This window comes from Petaurus breviceps, unplaced genomic scaffold (genome assembly GCF_028583685.1).
Source record: "Petaurus breviceps papuanus isolate PSGF00001 unplaced genomic scaffold, PetGlider_PUasm1.0 76, whole genome shotgun sequence".
Taxonomy (NCBI): domain Eukaryota; kingdom Metazoa; phylum Chordata; class Mammalia; order Diprotodontia; family Petauridae; genus Petaurus; species Petaurus breviceps.
The window spans coordinates 61,967,400-61,986,808 of NW_027186473.1; the positions used below are offsets into that span (position 1 = coordinate 61,967,400).

Genomic DNA, 19,409 nt, shown 5'->3' on the forward strand with positions numbered 1-19,409 from the left:
TCTAATGGAGCATTTTTTCATTATTAAAAAAAATTAAGTAAGGGGGTGGCTAGGTGGTGAAGTGAGTAAAGCACCGGCCCAGAGTCAGGAGGACCCGAGTTCGATTCTGGCCTCAGACACTTAACACCCACACAAAAAAATTAGCCATGCAACTTTGGGCAAGTTACTTAACCCTAATTGCCCTCCAAAAGGCAAAAAAAAAAATTAAGTAGCACTACAAAACCACTCCAGATCAGTTATTGGGGTGTTGAAGCTTTAAAATTATATAACTCTTGCTCAGCTGCTGCAGTTAAAAGTGATAGGAGTGGACAAGCAGCTGGCACAGAGGTGGTTGGCTGCTGCTGGATGAGCAGGACACATAAAGACAGCTGTGATACACCTGAGAATGTCAATGAGGATATCATTCCAGAACTGAAACAATCAATTGCCTTTAAGGACAAAACCATCGACATGAGTGGGTGTCCCTTTTTAGCAAAAGGTTTTGGGTGAGTATAGAGTGATACAGTACTCTGTGACAACTTTGAATGACTAAGGAGGATAAATGGTAAACTTAGACTGCTAAGTAAACAAGCTATGATTTAATTTTTTCATTTACTGAGTGCATTGGCCTTACAATCTTAAAAGTCATGGGCTGAATCACAAGAGCTTTTATTAGTTAAATTGGTAAAGGTCTTCTTCTTCCTCCTCTTTCTTTTTTCTTCTTCCTTTATTTTTTTGTTTCTCTTTCCCCTCCTCTCCTTTCTCTTTCTTTTCTTTCTTCCTTATTTGTTGGGTTCCTAGATATGCTTGGAACAAACCACTCCTGGAAGACAATGAAGAAGACAAATCACAGGCTGGAATGAATAAAGCCAGTAAAGGAGGACTTGTCTATGGAAACTACCTACATGTAAGTGCCAAATTTAGGTATTCTACATGGCTAGGGCTATTTGCTTACTTTTTTATCTTAGCTACCAAACAGCTAGATATAGACTAGCCTCTAGAGCTAAGTCAATGCTGTCTTTTTCTTCAAATGTATACTTTCTTATACTCCAGCTCTTAGTTACATATGCATCCACAGAAATATATACACACAAAGCTTGGAAACCTACTCCAAAACTTCATCTAAGAGGCATCTTGACCAAGACAAGCAAATTGAAATGCAAGTCAGGAATTTAATAGCATTAAAGTCACTGAAGTAGTCAGTGAGAACCTGGCATCTTTCAGGCAAAGATGTATATATACTCACCTTACACAAATCTGGGAAGCCACAGGAATGGAAAACTGCATTAAATAGTCAAGTCTGTCAGCAAAGCTCACTGTATTGCTATATCACAGAAGTGTTGAAAATTGCTGAAGTAACGGGGAGCAGTTATTGCCCAATTTATGCAAACATGACTTTGTCAATAAATCCCTGTCCATTTCATTGAAACTATTTTCTCTTTGAGATATTTTACTTGAAGGCAAGGATAGTGAAGCTTGATTCAATCTTCTCAGTTCTCTTTGGTCTTTAAGTAATGAGATTAAGCATCTGGTAAGCATTAGGGAAAATAAGAGGCAGGTAGAGTAACATACTAAGAATATTGGATTGGGTCAGGAGATCATGGTAAAAATTCTGACTCTGCCACTATCTACCAGTGTGACCATGACAAATTCCCTTACCTATTTGTGCCTCCATATCCTCCAAATACAGAGTGACGGATTGGGTTAAATAGTGTCTGTAAAGTGCTTTCCAACTTGCACTCCCATCATCTTATGAGTTAGATTTGATCAGAGTACAAAAGTAATAGATGAGGAATCAATGAGATTGGGCCTCTGTTTCCTCACCTATGGATGCTCTAACATTCCTTCCAACTCTGACACTCCACCATTCTCTTTCCTATTCCCTTCAGGATATAGACAGGGACTTCTTATTTTTGTCCTTGTCTCTGTTGCAACTAGCAAGGTGATGACCTGGAGCAAAGTAGGTACTTAATAGATATTTGACAGATATACAAGTTGTATGTGATTTTTTTCTGTTGTTTCCCTTGGAAGAACAGCTGAATAATCATATAAGCCTACTCCCTTTATTTCTAGGCTCAGTTAGCATAACTATGAAACTCCCTTATCAAGCTGGAATCAGGGAACAGGAATAAAATACAACAAATTATCAAGCTTTTATCATGTCATATATCTGATCAGGTCAATTATTTTCTAATGGTGTTCTATAATGAATGTTGTTAGGAAGGATGAAAAAAAATGGCAAAGACCTATTTGTGTTATTGCTATTTAAAAACAAAAGTCTATTCAATTCTATTTGATGAAGAGATCTTTGTTCAACCATGGTCCCTGAAGAGAAAATTAGGTTCAATTCCTAAGGACTGGTTGGATTTTGAAAATACTTAGATATTTTTTCATTATTGTGTCTTTTAAAATTTGACCATGAACAGGTTGTGGAATAGCAAACTCATTTTCATGTTCTTTTCTATTAAAGCTGGAAAAAGTTTTGGATGCCCAAGAACTTCAAAGTGAAAAGAAAGGAAACAAGATCCATGATGAACACCTTTTTATTATCACCCATCAAGGTAAGCTGCAGAAGGAAGTGTGAACCAACTCTTTTATGGAACATGGTCATTTCTATCATTCTAATTACATCAGTGATGAGTACAAATATAATTTTATTGGTGGAGGAGGCAAGAACATCAGGGGAGACTCAACAGACTTGAATCTCTCACATTTTAAATGTCTGTATGGGCATTTCACTGCCATATAAATCCCCCAGGAGTCTATTTCTGTAGGTTTACAATAGCCATTCATGTATGCGACAGGACATCCGAAGGGACTATTTATGATGGCTACTTATTTTACTCCTTAACTTACCGGTAAAATCCCAACTCCAATAATTCACAGAGAATTGAAATTTTACATTTCCAGTTTAGTTATTTGCAAAATCATATTTTAAGAAAATGGTAATAGATGGTCTCAAATTTAATTAGGAAAATAAAATGGAGTCATATGCAAGCCTGGCTTTAGGCAAAATTGTGAAAGATGTAAAGCTTAACTTTAGTATTCCCCTTTCTTTCCAGTGTCTTACTATACTAAAAGGGGTGCTGTGCCCTCATTCAATTCCCTTCCACCTTCCCACCCTTATCCCTTAACCCCAGCTCCAGAGATTATGCTGAGATACTCCACATGGAGTCTACATTACAGAATTCATACCTCATCTGTTTTTTCGTCAATACAGGAATCTCTCTTTATTGAATTGACACCTTCTCTGAAAGTTATAATTTTAGGGAATTGCTTGGGATACTGAGAGACTTGTCCAGGCTTACTCAGCTAGTATGAAGTAGCACTTCAATACAGGTCTTCCTAACTCAAAAGCTCTATCCCCTATGACACTTCACTTTCATTTCAGATTTATTTCTCTATTCCCCCTCCCCCCCATAGAAATCTACCAGTCCCTTGTCTTATTCCCTCAAGGGTCACTTTAAATGACTGGCTGCTTAAAATCTACCAGACCAAAGTTTACTAATATGTTAATGATTGCTATATTATATATTAATGATTAATATGACTTCCTTGCCTAAATAACAAGACTTTCACTATCTCAGAACTAATAGAATAGATATTGGGGTCTGAGACTGAAAACCTTTCTTGGTTAGCACCATGGAAGCTCCTGCTTTGCTCTGTTCACAGCAACAAATATACAGCTTCTTCTTATTTTTTTTAAAGAGAGAGACAATGACGATTTAAGTTACTTTTCTGGGGTCAAAGAACCAGTAAGTGTCTGAGATTTGAACTCAGGTCCTGCTGACTCCAGGACTGGTCATCTATCCACTCTATCCACTGCACCACCTAGCTGCCCCTAAATATCCAGTTTCTAAACAAAGTTAATATTTGAATACAAAGGCTGCAGATATTTATTTGCATGTATTCCATTTGTATTCAAATCTTTCCCCATTTCAAAGAAATAAATCCTTTAAATTTTACAAAGAAAATTATAACTAGATTCTTCTGATAAAATTCCTGATTCATAGAATTATGTATCAGGTACAGACTATTTTTTTTTAGTTGTTAGTGTTTCCCTTCTTAAAAAGTATTGTTTTGGCAAAAATCAAAGTTAAGGTGACAACTTTAAAATTAAACACGCTTCCTGGATGAAGATAGACCTCATACTGGATCAGTATGAATAAAGTTGTCAGAGAAGAGAGAATTATCAATAAGATTTAGCTTCTAGGGAAATATCTAGTGTTATGTTCCATTTGCCTGCTGCCTTCAGAATTCTAGATAAGAACTAACCATTAATATCTTTTTGTAACTTTTATTTCATTTTTAAACCAACAAACATTTTTCTCTCTCTCCCATACCACCCCTCCCTCACTGGAAAGAAAAAAAAAACAACCTTGTAATAAATATATACAGTCAATCAAGATACTATCACATTGGCCATGTTCAAAAACGTTTATCTCATTCTGCTGCTTGAGTCCATCTGTCAGGAAGTAGGTTATTTGTCCTTTGGAATCATAACTGTGTTGGTCATTACCTTGATCAGAATTTTAAAGACTTCAAAAATTGCTTGTCTTAAATGTTGCTATTATATACATTGTTCTCATTCTGCCCACTTTACTCTGTATCAATTCACACAAGTCTTCGCAAATTTCTCTGAAACCATGGTTTTCATCATTTCTTATGGCTTAACAGTATCCAATTGTATTCATAGAGTTAATTTACTCAGTTGATGAAGATACCTTTGGTTTCTAGTTCTTTACCCTACAAAACAAGCTGATAAAGGTTTTTATTTGTTTTTTTATAACATGTAGAAACTTTTCATCTTTTTCTGATCTATTTGGGATATAGGCCTAGTAGTGGTGTCAATGGGTTAAAGAGTATACACAATTTGATGATTTTTGAGGTATTGTTTCAAATGCCAATAGTATCTTTTAAAGAATTTAATTTTCAACATTCCAAAGCCCTCCACTAATCCCTTTATCTCTCTTTAGGAGATAACTCCACATTAAAACAAATCTCTTCCCAATCTTCCCCATAAGGACACTAAGTTAGAACTAGATAAGATAGCTTTTTCTCTGTACCCCCTTATACCTAAACCCACCCCATGCACATGTAAAAGCCATAGAATGATACTAACTTTCTCTCTCTCTCTTTTAATATGCACACATGTAGTCAGACAACAAATAAATTGACAGTAACCATGATTTTCTTATTACAGCATATGAACTGTGGTTTAAGCAAATCTTGTGGGAATTAGATTCTGTCCGTGAGATTTTTCAACATGGCCACGTAAGTCCAACTGATGTTATACTATGATTTCATTATTGTGCTTTATTTTATTTTGTTTGGAATGGCTACGAGCTATTTAGTAGGATGCAAAGCTTAACCAATCTAATCCAACAAATACTTGTACAAAGCACTGGCAAGAGAAGTTAGGGCATTCGAAGGCCAAAGACAAAACTGTGGCTGGCTTCAGGGAACTTACATTCTACTACTTAACATGAAACTCTTTAGGATTAGCAGAAAAAAAAAACACAACAAAACACCAATCCTTCTTAACAAATAAATGAGTCTGATTATTGAATTAAGCTGTCCTAGTGACCATTCTACTATGTAGTCCTAGAAGCTGCTTCAGTTTCCTTCTAGGGATCCTAATAACTTTGCTTGGGCATATTGGGGTTTCGGTGAAATAAATACCTCAGTGACCCGAAGGGGAGCATCATGGATCAGCTCCTAAACCAGTGAGACTTTTGTCCTTTGCTTGTGACTTATTTGGAATACCATTTGCCAGAAATGGTCTTAAAGCTTCCTGGTTGACCCATAAAAGCTCAATGACTTGCAAATAGTAAGTGTTGGATAAGCATTCGTTGAATCAAGTGCTTGAGCTAGGTACTAACAGAATGAACTAGGTACAAATGAGACTAATCATGAGGCTTGGGTTCTAGGACCAGGGAATATATAGAACTGAATAAGGAAGAAGAAAAGGAAAAGGAAGAATATGGGGCTTAGCAGAAGAGAAAGTTAAAAAGGGAAAAGAAGTGGAGGAAATGAACCCCTATCTATGAGATAGCTCTAGGCTAAATTCTTTTTTTTTTTTTTTTAAGGCAATTGGGGTTAAGTTACTTGCCCAAGGTTACACAGCCAGTTGTTTTTTGTGTGTGTGTGTGGGTGCGCTCTTACTCACTGGGCCACCTAGCCACGCCTCTAGGCTAAATTCTTAAGTAGCAAGATTGTCTTTGGCTTCCCTACCTTCCCTTTTCTCTGTACCCTTTTCTCTTTCCCTTTCAAACTATGGAAGCATCTATTAGTCACATCCCCATTTTTTTTTTTCATGCTCTAAAATGACTTAACTTTTTACATTTCCTTTCCTAGATCTTCCTACTACTTCCTAACAAAACTCACTTTCCATCAATGCAGTTGATCTTTACTTTTTTTTTTTTTAAAGCAATTGGGGTTAAGTAACTTGCTCAAGGTTACACAGCCAGTTATCTCTGGGTGTGGTGCTGAGTATCTGAGCCTGGATTTGATCCAGGTCATCCTGACACTGGAGCCGGTGCTCTTACTCGCTGAGCCACCTGGCCGCCCCTAGTTGATCTTTACTAAAGATTTCTTTATTATTTTTTTGGGGGGGTGGGCAGTGTTAGATCTATAATTCATTGGTGTAGGGCAGGGGTGGGGAACCTGTGTCCTGGAGGCCACATGTAGCCCTCTACCTCCTCAAGTACAGTCCTTTGTTCTGTGAAATTTGGATTTAGTCAAAGAGCTGCCCTTTACGACCTAGATGGCTACATGTGGCCTTAAGGTCACAGGTTCCCCATCGTGATGTAGGAAATACTGGATGATGAAACTCCCTCTATCAGTGGAGACTGGACAATGTTATTTGCAATTTTAGAGAGTTTCCTGAAGGTACAGAGAGGTGAACTAACTTGCTAGTCTTACACCATCAGTATATGCCAGAGTCAGAACTTGAACCTATGTCTTCCTGACATGAGGCCAGTTTGCTATCTAACCACTGGGATATCTACCAAGTGTCTTCTTATGCATTTCCATTTAAAGAGACATTCTTCTAATACTTAGGTCTATTCCAAGGTAGAAATGGCTGCTATAGGAGGTTGTGGGGCCCCTTGTCACTAAGGGTCTGTGAGTAGAGCCTGGGTGACCACTTGCTGGAGATACAGTAAAGGAGATGCCTGCTTAGTTATAAGTTGGATTATAGCCTCCAAGATCCCTGATAGCTCTGAGATTCTTTGAGAAGCTTGTATTCGGCATAAAAGTATAAGGACATATTCAAAATGGAATTTCATGTGAGAACTAGACCCCAGTGGTAATGAAGCCAAACATGTGATTATAAAAAAAATGAAAAGACAGTAGTCAGTGTGTAGTACAGTAGTGACCTACCCTAATGAGCACTGAGGGAACCAGGCAAGGGGAATAGTATTCCTACACAAGCTACCAGTGATAGAGATGTTGCATTCTTGGGCACTCTCAAATGTTCATTCATCAGGAATCACAAACTTTAGTGACAAATTACCTTGAATGTAGAAATTCCAGAATGAAGGATGGCTTCCAGGGATAGCATTTGCATGATTACTTTACTCCTAGGAATTTGCTTAGGCTTGGATCCCCTCCAACAAGAACATACATGATGGTTATCTGTGCACTTTGAAATGTGGGGGTTATATAAATGAACTTGACCCTGCTTGATTTAGTCAAACAGGCTTGACTGACTTTTAAACATATTTTTGTTTCTGTTGTTTTTATGGTTATTTTTCTTGATTTTAATGAAATGTGACATTAGAGTTTATTGGTCTCAAAAAACATATTTTAAAGCACAGCAAGCTTAGTATCCTATTTTAGTGTCCCCCTCCCCAAACCCTGGAAACTACCATTGGTCTTTATTATTATATTAGCTTGTCTTTGTTATTCTATCATCCAGAGATTTGCTATGCCTATTTTTCTTACATCAAAGTCACCCAGACACCTCAAATTCTGACTTATCTGAAGAAAGCCAGAGGTGTCTTAACCTGTCATTGGTGAAAGGAAATTTTCATATGGAAATTCCTTCCACTAATGCAGAACCATAGCCTGTCTCTAATTTATTGTCTTAAGGGACAGGCTAGAGAGCCTGGGGATGCTGAAAAATGAGGTGACTTGCCAAAAGTCACAATGGGAGATAACACTAGATATTTCCCTAGAAGCGAAGTCTTATTAATTCTCTCCTCTCTGACTTTATTCATACTGATTCAGTATGAGGTCTATCTTCATCTAGGAAGTATGTTTAATTTTAAAGTTGTCACCTTACAAATTGTGGTACATGGTTATAATGGAATTCTATTGTACTAGAAGAAATGACAAGCAGGATGATCTCAGAAAACCTGTAAGACTTACATGAACTGATGCAAAGTGAAGTGAGCAAAACAGAAAAACATTATACAGTAACAGCAACATTGTACAATGATCAACTGTGAATTGAATAGCTATTCTCAGCAATACAATCAATGGCCTAGGACAATTCCAAAGGACTCATGATTAAAAAATGCTTTCTGCTTCCAGAGAAATAACGGTTGGGGGTCTGAATGCAGATCAAAGCATACTATTTTTTCACACATTTTTTTTTCTTTTTTTTTATTGGGGGAGGAGTGGTCTCCATTGTCTTTTACAAATGTGACTACTATAGAAGCACGTTTTGCATGATTATACACATATGACCTATACCAAACTGCTTGCCATCTCAGGGAGTGGAGAGGGAAAGAAGGGAGAGGGAATCTGGATTCCAAAATTTTCAAAAATGCATGTTAAAAATTATTTTTACATGCAATTGGGAAAAAAATTACCCTTCTCCATAAATCTGACAGATAAACTATTCTTGCTCTCCCAGGTTGATTATAGTATCAGTCTTTATACCTAGATGATATTTTAAATTTTAACCTCATAATGAATGCTTATATTTTTTTAATTTTTAAAAATTTTATTTATTTATTTTTTTAAGCAATCAGGGTTAAGTAACTTGATCAAAGTTACATGGCCAGTTGTTTCTGGTTGTGGTGCTAAGTATCTGCACCCAGATTTGATCCCCAGGTCATCCCGACACTGGAGCTGGTGGGAGCTGGTGCTCTTACTTGCTGAGCTACCTAGCCACCCCTAAACAATTGGGTTGAAGTAACTTGCTCAAGGTTACACGGCCAGGTGTTTCTGGGTGAGTGCTAAGTGTCTGAGCCCGGGATTCGATCTCCAAGTCATCTCGACACTGGAGCCTGTGCTATTACTCGCTGTGCTACCTGGCTTCCCCAAATGCTTATATTTTAACAACTTAATAGAGTGTCTGTCATTTGATACATATTCCCTACACCTATGCATAAGGACCTCTGATGATATCTTAAAACTCCAAAATTCTAAGTAGCCTTTTTATGAATGGAGAGTAAGTTCATGACAAATGTAGTCATTTTAATTAGGTATATGTTTTGTAGAAACTGCATTTGTTTAATCCCGATTTTATTCCTTAACTCTCAGGTAAGAGATGAAAGGAATATGCTTAAGGTTGTTACAAGAATGCATCGAATTTCAGTGATATTGAAACTACTTGTACAACAATTTTCAATTTTGGAAACCATGACAGCCTTGGACTTTAATGACTTCAGGTATATGTTTCTTAATTTTTTTTAAACTGGGTATTTGCCTTCTAATCCAATCTGCAAGAGGAGAGCATTTGTGTGAGGGTGTCATACATTTTGGAGAGCACTGGATTTAGAATGAAAAGATCTGATTTTGAGGCCTAGTTCTATCACTGTTTTCCTTGATATTTACCATCTGTGTCTATAAAATCTCTTTAATCCTCAATTTTCTCATTTGTGAAGTGGAAACAATATTACTGGCTTCATTGACAGTCATTTTGGCAAAGTGAATATAGAGACTGCCTTCAGGTCAGGAAAACCTAGATTGAAATCTCACCCTTGGCACATTCTGGCTTTGTGATCTGGAACAAGTCACTTAACCTCTCAAGATCATAAGCCATTCTTTAATTGCAGAGTAGAGTTATAAAATGGTTGAGACTGTTTTTACTGAGGGTTCTCTGTACCAGTGATATCATAGGTTCAGATCCTTCCCTCTTTACCCCTTAAAAATCAAACAAAACAAAGAATTGTGGCTTCAAAAGTTTTATAAAGGAAGTACTCTATAAACTGGATGTATCATGACATTTTAGAGTTCAAAGGGTATGCAGAGTTCATCTAGTTTTAGCTATAATTAAACGAAAATCATGTTAACAGCATATCTGACAAGTGTCCAGCCTTTCCTTGAAGGCCCCTTGTGAGGGGCAATCCATTATTTTTCAAAACAGCCCATTCCACTTTTGGATATCTCTAATAATTAAGAAAATTATTCTTACTTTAAGCCTAGGTGTGTGTCACCAAAAGTCCACTCACCGTTGCCATCAAGCATGAAGCAGAAAAATCTTATACCATGCCCTTCCTTCAAATTTGGGAAGATAGCTATCATGTGCCCCCCTAATTCATTGCTTTTCCAGGTTAAAATTTCTACTTCCTTCAATTATTTCTTATTTGGCATGAACTCAGGACCATTAAGCATTCTGCTTACTCTCCTCTGGTTGGTCTCTACCTTTCCAATTTCCTTTTCAAAGTGAGGTAACCAAAAACCCCCCACAATGCTTGAGAGGCTGACCAGGGCAGTGCACTATTAATTTCTTTATTCAAGATACCATCCTCTCTAAATGTTATCTAAGATAATATTAACATTTTTGACTACCGCATCTCTTGTTGTCTTGTCTAAAGCTTTAGTACACTGAAACCCTTAGATGTTTTTTAGGCAAACTAAATTAACTCTCCATCTTACATCTATGAAGTTGATTTTTTGGACCTCAAAGTAAGAGTTTACATTTATTTCATATCTTAATTTAAACTATTATTATTTTTGTTTTGGGAAAACAACTAAGAAAGTATATATTATAAATGAATACAAATACTCCTGTCATATTCATGATTGTTTTGTCACTAAGCTCTTTGAGAATATTTGACAAGTATTTAAAAATTAGTGGAAAAGTTCTACAAATTTTATTCTCTGAAATCCATAACTATAATAATGTTTGTAAACAAGTAATTAGGAAAGAAGAAAAGGAGATAAACAATCATTTATTAAGTGTCAGGCACTGTGCTAAGCATTTTACAAATTGTGTTTGATTCTTACAACAACCCTGGTAGGCTATTATCCCCATTTTGCATATGAGGAAACTGAGGTGAACAAAGATTAAGGGAGTTGCCCAGTGTTCCCCAGCTACTGCCTTAGGCCAAATATGAACTCAGTTCTTCCTGACTCCCAGCCCAGAGCTATATCCACAGTGTCAGCTCGCTGCCAAGCATGGAGGGAGTGGTGATGGGAGGAGAACAAATTGTGTAACAGCTCCTCCCCAAAATAAAATTTTAGTACATTTTATATGGGCAAAGAGTAAAGGGCACAGACATCATGTCTGATGTAATATTGTATGCGGTGGTTCAACATGCTCAAAGTCAAATTGATGATTACTTAATTTGTGGGGAATTTTTGACAGTGTCCATGTCAACTTGTATTTATTCATTTATTTAACAAGCATTTCCTACTTGATAATGGTAATCTGCTTAAAGTGTACAGCAAGTCACATGTCACTAACATTTATTTGAAAATAGTACATAATATTATTTGTAAAGACATAAAATAATAAAATAACTATTTAGTTTTTGTTATTGGCTATGGATGTGAAGGGCAATTTGACCACAGACCCAGAATTCCAAACTCTTATTCTAGCAGAGTGATATTCTTTCATAAGCATACATACAAGTATATATGTGTGTGTATTCATATACATGCATATATACATATGCATATACATATATTTCACCAAACAATAATCTATCCCCATGTCCATTGAAAATAAAAAAAAATACCACCAGGGTCCTATTTAATTCAATATAACTAAGCATTCATGAAGTACTTATGTGTAAGGCACTATATTAGGTAGGAACTGGGGTTAGATACACATTGCTGCATGAGATAAGATATATTTGTTTAATGAGTTCCTTTTAGAACAAGGTGTTTTCTAAGTTTTTAGGTCATTTCTGAGTTCATGCATCATCAGATTCCCCCTAAGATAATGTGCCTTCTTTTCACACATACACACACATACATATATATGCATGCATACACACACACATACACACACACACACACACACACACACACACACACACACATATATATATATATATAGAGAGAGAGAGAGAGAGAGATCTGAAGCACTAAAAGGAGTGCTAATAGCAGAATTTTTTTAGTGTTACATTGGTTTCCAAAGTGTTTTGCTCATTTTGTTCCCTTGAGTCTCCCAAACCATCTTATAAAGAAACTAGTGTAATATTTCCTTGATTTTATAGATAAGGAAACTAAGGGCTAGATAATTTCTGACTTGCTTAAAGTCAGAACATGTCCTCCTTTTGGAGTAACAAGTATTTTCTGGGTTTTTAAGATTTAGTCCTATAACCATTTAAGACTTTAAGCCCCATTAGATTTCCTCAAAGCTTATTTATTTTCTTTTCAGTTTGGGGGGGGGGGGCTGGAGGGACAACCACCAAACTAGTAAATGGCCAAAAAAAGCCAATACTTGAAACTAGTCTTTTTGTTTCTTGGTCCCCTTTATCAAATGGCCTATTTTATTTCCTATTTCTAGTAAGATAGTTTCTACAATGCCCCAGATAGATAATGCCTCTAATTCTTGAAAATCTCCATGAGAAGCAATATTTTAAAAATATATATATTTTATTTTTTCCCAATTACATGGAAAAACAATTTTTAACATGCATTTTTAAAGATTTTGGAATCCAGATTCTCTCTTCCTTCTTTCCCTTTCTACTCCCTGAGATGGCAAGCAGTTTGGTATAGGTCATATGTGCACAATCATGCAAAACATGCTTCCATATTAGTCACATTTGTAAAAGATAATGCAGTCCTCCCCCCCTCCCCTAATAAAAAAAGAAAAATAAAACACAAAAATAAAGTGAAAAATAATACGCTTTGATCTGCATTCAAACCCCCAACAGTTCTTTCTCTGGAAGCAGAAAGCATTTTTTAATCATGAGTCCTTTGGAATTGTCCTAGGCTATTCATTGTGTTGCTGAGAATAGCTATTCAATTCACAGTTGATCATTGTACAATATTGCTGTTACCATATAATGTTCTTCTGTTTTGCTCACTTCACTTTGCATCAATTCATGTAAGTCTTACAGGTTTTCTGAGATCATTTTGCTTGTCATTTCTTATAGTACAATAGAATTCCATTATAATCATATACAACAACTTGTTCAGCCATTGATGGACATCCCTTATGAGAGGGGTCATGAGAAACTATTTCAGTGATTTGTAATATCAGTCTATCAATTTATTTCTCTCTTTTTTTCTCCCTTCCTATTTGTTCTCAAAGAGAATACTTATCTCCAGCATCAGGTTTCCAGAGTTTACAGTTCCGCCTATTAGAAAATAAAATTGGTGTTCTCCAGAGTTTGAGAGTTCCCTATAACAGGAGACACTATCGGGATAACTTCAAGGGAGAGGATAATGAATTGTTGCTGAAGTCTGAACATGAGAAGACCCTCCTACAACTGGTGGAGGTACATATTTAAACTTATTTTTCTTGGTAATTCAGAAATCAACAGTTTAGGGTCATTAATTGAGACAATTACAAGACCATTATTTGTGAAATTCAAATAGGAGGTCAACTGGGAACCTTTTTCTTAATAATCCCATAATCCAAATTAATAGAAAATAGAATTAGAACACAATTTGAAACAAATATTGACACAAATTTCCAGTAATTTCAGAAATGTTCATTTATATGGGCAGAATTGATTGATAAATTGTTCCTACATATTTGACAAAGTAAGACCTCGAGTAGCCCATGGGAAGCAGCACTTTGTTACCACTAAATGTCTTTTTGAAACAATCAAAACTACATTTCTTTAATAAGTCCACAATTCAGCTTTTCACTAAATTGAATATCCCTCTTCACTAATCTGAATTAGTAGGATTTTACTACTACTTTCTCTCTTTCCCCAGTATTTCTTAAGGATTTCATAAATCATCTTGTAGATACTATATTTGTTTTTTGTTTGTTTGGGTATAAATTAGGGAGGAAATAATTTTTTTTTTCTAAGCAATTGGGGTTAAGTAACTTGCTCAAGGTTATACGGCCAGTTATTTCTGGGTGTGGTGCTGAGTGTCTGAGCCCAGGATTCGATCTCCAGGTCATCCCAACATTAGAGCCCGTGCTCTTACGCGCTGAGCCACCTGGCCGCCCCTGGGAGGAAATAATTTTTGAAAATTATTTAAATCCTGGTCAGAATCTCCCTCATTTTGGAGGATTCAATCTGTAAAGATTCATATGAATTCATGTTTCCATCGAAAAGAATTCAGTTTTTTACTCACTGGCATTTTGGCACTAAATAATGTACCAAGACTCTGGGCACAACTTTGAAGTAGTAAAGAAGCCTTTTTGGGTCATGGACACTTTTGGCAGTCTGGTGAAGCTTACGAATTGCTTCTCTAAATGTCTTAAAATTCATAAGTGGAAATAACATTATTAAGAAAACAAATTATATTAAAATATATTCTATAGTCATATACTTATGTGTACAAATTTATACACATGTATACACATATACATATACACCTCATGTATATATACATATACACATGCAATATGTGCATGTATATATACACATATATATGTATGTGTATAGAGACATAAACACATAGTAGCTGGATTTGTTATGTGTGTACACACACACACACACACACACACACACACTCACTCACGCTCATCCCAAGTCCAGTGACCCCAGGTTAGAAATCTCTGGTCTAAGCTAAAATGAGAACAGGCAGAAATCTATGAATAGTATTACAAGTACAAGGCAACAGTCAGGTCCAATCCTGGAACATACTTTGGATCAAAGGTTCCCAAACTTATTTGAGCTTCTGCCCCCTTAAAAAAATTATTCAGTGCCTCCTGGAAATGCACTTTCTTTAACCCTTTAATGTTTTTTAAAAATTACATCATTTCAAAAAATATAAAATATATTTTTAAAAATCATGCATCTTAAATTTAAATTTTTTTTTTGGTAAATTTGTGGACCTTTTCCTGCATTGAAATTTTGTACTGTAATTGTAAACAAATCATTACAAGCACATATTACTACAGATGCATGCTGGACTTCCCAACAATGCCTGACATGCTCACCTGTCAACACCTGCTTGGTAAGACCTGTCAGCAGACTTGACCACTGATGGGTTTTAACTTGCATTTTGTGTGTTTATTTTGAAAATAATGTAATCAATATGTCTTTAACTCAGTTATACAACAGAAGAAACACATATGAACAGTTTTTCAAAATTTTATTCTCTTCTTCTGCTTCCATGGCTCCCTTATTTTTATTCAACATCCCCCCAATTGCACCCAAGACTACAGTACCCCCCAGCATACAGTATTGCTTACTCTGAGAACTTATGCTTTGGATGGAGAGAGGGGTGGAGTCTTTTAAGCCAAAGTCCTAGGGCAAGCCAAGAAGTTGTCCATAAGAGTAATTTAAGAGAAATAACCAGGGTAGAGATACCAGGGGAAAGCAAGATGGGGCATTTTAAAATCTAAGCTATAATCCTTTGCTGTGATTTGATGCATAATGGGTAAAGGAGAATCCAAGATAAGAAGACCAGGACTGTCAACCCATTTGGCAGATTGATGGTTAGAGATCTACTGAGCTTAGAGTAGAATGCGAGAGGAGGCCTCAGAGCAGTAACAACATAGAAGACAACAAATTACCAGATTATATGTTTTTAAAGCCCACCTGGCCTATGACAGCTGATAAACTTCAATTGTTACAAAAACTATAAATATTCCATTGGATAATAGCTGATGATGATTGATGACAACTCCTGGCTTTTAGTTGTTTAATCATTCAAGTACCACAGATTTTGTTATGAGACATATAGACCACCACAAATAAGCTTATCTGAGATAAAAAATGATCAGAGAAACTGAGAAACCTCCATCACCAGCTTTCTTAGCTTCAAAAGAAAGACTATATAAAGATGTCTTCTTTAAGGCATAATTAGTAAAGTTTATAAGTAACAATCAGTGAAGTGGTCATGTAGATTAAGAAAGAGAAAAACAATCTCTTCTCACGCAGAATTGGAATCATGGAATCTTAAAAACCTCCAAGGAAAGTGAGGTCCAATACTTAATTTTCCTATTGAAAATTTTTCTGAGAAAAGGCATGGCTTTGGTTGGTTGGCCATGTTGTCAGAACTTGAGGAAAATGAGACTGACCTAGAAGATCTTATCCATGTAGGAACCATTCTTCTTGTTCTACACAGAGAAAATGTCCCACAATCCAAAGTGTAGACTTAAACCCAGTGAAGCATCTAACAGATGTGTGTCTAGAGTCATGATAGTGACAGGTGAGAAACTTATTAACATCACGACTAGAAAAATAGTAAATATGCATACCATACTAAATACGTATAAATGGTCACATTAATTTATTCAGGACAGCACATTTCCTAAAGGCATTTATTCTGGATTTTAAAGTAATATTATTTTGGGAATTAAGTTTATTTAAATTGAGTTGAATTAAAAATAATTAATAAGTACCTACTAAGCACCAGATGCTAGGTTAAGTTCTAAGGATACAATTTTTTAAAAGGATTGGGGCAGCTAGGTGATGCATTGAATATAGCACTGGTTCTGAAGTCAGGAGGACCTGGATTGAAATCTGGTCTCAAACACTTGACACTTAACTGTGTGACCTTAGGCAAGTCACTTCACCCTAATTGCTTTGCCTTCCCCCCCTCAAAAAAAGGGTTAAGTCCTTACACTTATTGAATTTGTAAATTCATTAAACTCATATTAAACTTACATATAAGCTTATATGTAAGTAAACTTATAAATTCATAAACTGAAGGAGGGTAAGAATTTATTGCCCCAACACAAACAAGTACAGTATAATTCAAAGGCAGGGTATTTTAGAGAGGTCACAAAGGAGAAATTTGTTCTAGGAAAATATGAAGAGGAAGAACATAGTTTTAGCAGTGGGAAAACAGGAAACATTTTATGATATGCACTTGAACTGAACTTGAAAGCAAGAAAAGGATTAGAAAAATGGAGATGGGGCAGGAATTTATTACAGCCAGGAAACAAATGCAAAGCAGAGAGAGACAGTATATGGATGTCATGATACCTTAATAGTCTTTTTTTCTGTAATGCAGAATGAATGAACTTAGTCATGGGGAATGAAGGTGGCTGAATTCTGATGAATTATAAAGAAAATAATCATTTTGGTCCAGGAGAATAAAGAAGCGTGAAATACTTTCTAGGTCTCTGTAATATGTATAGAATATTACATATACTATCATACATAATTACTGTCTCACCTCGTTTTGCTGTTGTTATTCTTTATCAAAAGGGCTGGTTCAATGGGGACAAGGTATATGTCAGGTGAAAAAGATTAAAAAAAGAAATCCAACTCTAGGTTTTTAGATAAAAAGCTTTTGTTACTTATAATCTCTGTTGTTCATTTACAAAGATATTCATTTTATTTAAGGCATGGCTAGAAAGAACACCAGGATTAGAAACCGATGGATTCAATTTTTGGGGAAAATTGGAAAAGAATATCATAAAAGGCCTGGAAGAGGAATTCATAATAATTCAGGTATTGTTGTATCTTTTGAAAGCATAAGTCATAAATGAGAAGAAAAACTGGTCATTCCATTTGAGTCTTTCATAGTTTTTTTTCTCCTTTACATCCTCTCACCAGTCATTTGTTGGCTGAAGGAGAGAAAGAGAGAATAGAGTTCATTTTACAAAGTGGATTAACAAAAAGGGAATTGTGGGGAAGCCAGAATAATTTTGGATTGCTTGCTTATACTATCTACTATTCCTTTTATTGTAAGGCCACAGAAGAATCAGAGGAAAAAGATGAACAGCTGGCCGAATTCCAAAAACAAAAAGAGGTGCTGATGTCATTATTTGATGAGAAACGGCATGAACATCTTCTCAGTAAAGGTGAGCCAATGGGACATTACTATGTGCTGTAAGTAAGCAAATTTATAAAACAGAGGGCATCTCAGATGACCCTGACTTCAGAATTCCAAGATTATGTCAAATACGTTGGTTGTAAAGTACCCAGAGAGGCATTGTGGTTTAGTGTGTGGAGAGCTGAGTCCACATCCTACGTTGGACAAATTCTGTGACCCTATGTCACAACCTCTCTGTGCCTCAGACAACTCTCTAAGAACACAAATTATGGAAGAGTTGATGATCTCCACTGGTACAGGGAATTCTTTGAACAAAAGAAATCACAGGTGTGGATGGTCCAAAAAGAATCTATATTGTGACAGGTGTAAACATTTCTGGAGACTACTGAGATCAGTCCTCTTATGAAACATAGTAATGATGGTTCAACTCTCTGAACAAATTTTTCCTTTGAAAACTTGAAGAAAAATGTAATTTAATTCCTCTACAGACAAGGGGAAACTACTTACAGAAGGCAACAAAATATAGTGCTAAGAGTAAAAGACTAGAGTTTGAATCCCAATTCTAACATATACTGAAACCATAGAGAAGTTAGTCTTCTGAGACTCAGTCTCCTACTTTGTAAAATGGGATAGTAGTGCTGTTTGTAAAGCACTTTATAAAGGTCTACTATTTTTAATTATGAGATACATCAAGTAAAAAGTTGCATAAACTGTAAGCTTAGAATTAGGGAGATCTGGATTCAAGGTGTATCTCTGACATGTGCTAGCTGTGTTGGTCTTCTTCTGGGGAGGATGGGAGATGTTGCTTGGGAATAGTGATAAACTCCATCTAAGGTTAAATACAGGCACAAGGTGGACAGTCAGCCATAAGGCTGACTTAAGTATCATAGAAAGTAAGCCCTCAATATAAATATTCCTATGTATTTTGCAGGTGAAAGACGGCTATCATACAAAGCTCTACAGGGAGCACTGATGATATATTTTTACAGGTAAAATGACTTTAGAACAGGAAAAAAAAAAGCTTAGGTCATAATGCTAAAGTTGAAAAAATGCAGGTAGTTGGTAGGTCTAATGTCAATTATAAATTGCTTGCTTACTGTTCTTAAATGATATTTAACAAATAGAGTAACTTCCAGCTAGTCTTCATTAGTATTTGTTCTATCACATATTAAAAGACACATTTAATAACTGAGAGGGTAAAAAACACTAGCAAATAAAATTTATCCTTCCTTTCTTTCTTTCCTTCTTTCTTTCTTTCTTTCTTTCTTTCTTTCTTTCTTTCTTTCTTTCTTTCTTTCTTTCTTTCTTTCTTTCTTTCTTTCTTTCTTTCTTTCTTTCTTTCTTTCTTTCTTTCTTTCTTTCTTTCTTTCTTTCTTTCTTTC

The 19,409-nt window shown here is 35.8% G+C and overlaps 1 protein-coding gene across 1 annotated transcript in view; it reads left to right on the plus strand.

Moving 5' to 3' along the window:
• Positions 1-450: 450 nt before the first annotated feature.
• The window catches only part of TDO2 (tryptophan 2,3-dioxygenase), a 25,360-nt gene continuing 6,401 nt past the window's right edge, over positions 451-19,409 (plus strand). Inside the window, exons 1-9 of the mRNA XM_069105615.1 lie at positions 451-485; positions 781-886; positions 2,450-2,540; positions 5,183-5,253; positions 9,475-9,602; positions 13,424-13,610; positions 17,595-17,702; positions 17,944-18,055; positions 18,959-19,016. Of these exons, the coding sequence (XP_068961716.1) occupies positions 451-485; positions 781-886; positions 2,450-2,540; positions 5,183-5,253; positions 9,475-9,602; positions 13,424-13,610; positions 17,595-17,702; positions 17,944-18,055; positions 18,959-19,016 (896 nt within the window). The remainder of the gene's footprint in view (positions 486-780; positions 887-2,449; positions 2,541-5,182; positions 5,254-9,474; positions 9,603-13,423; positions 13,611-17,594; positions 17,703-17,943; positions 18,056-18,958; positions 19,017-19,409) is intronic.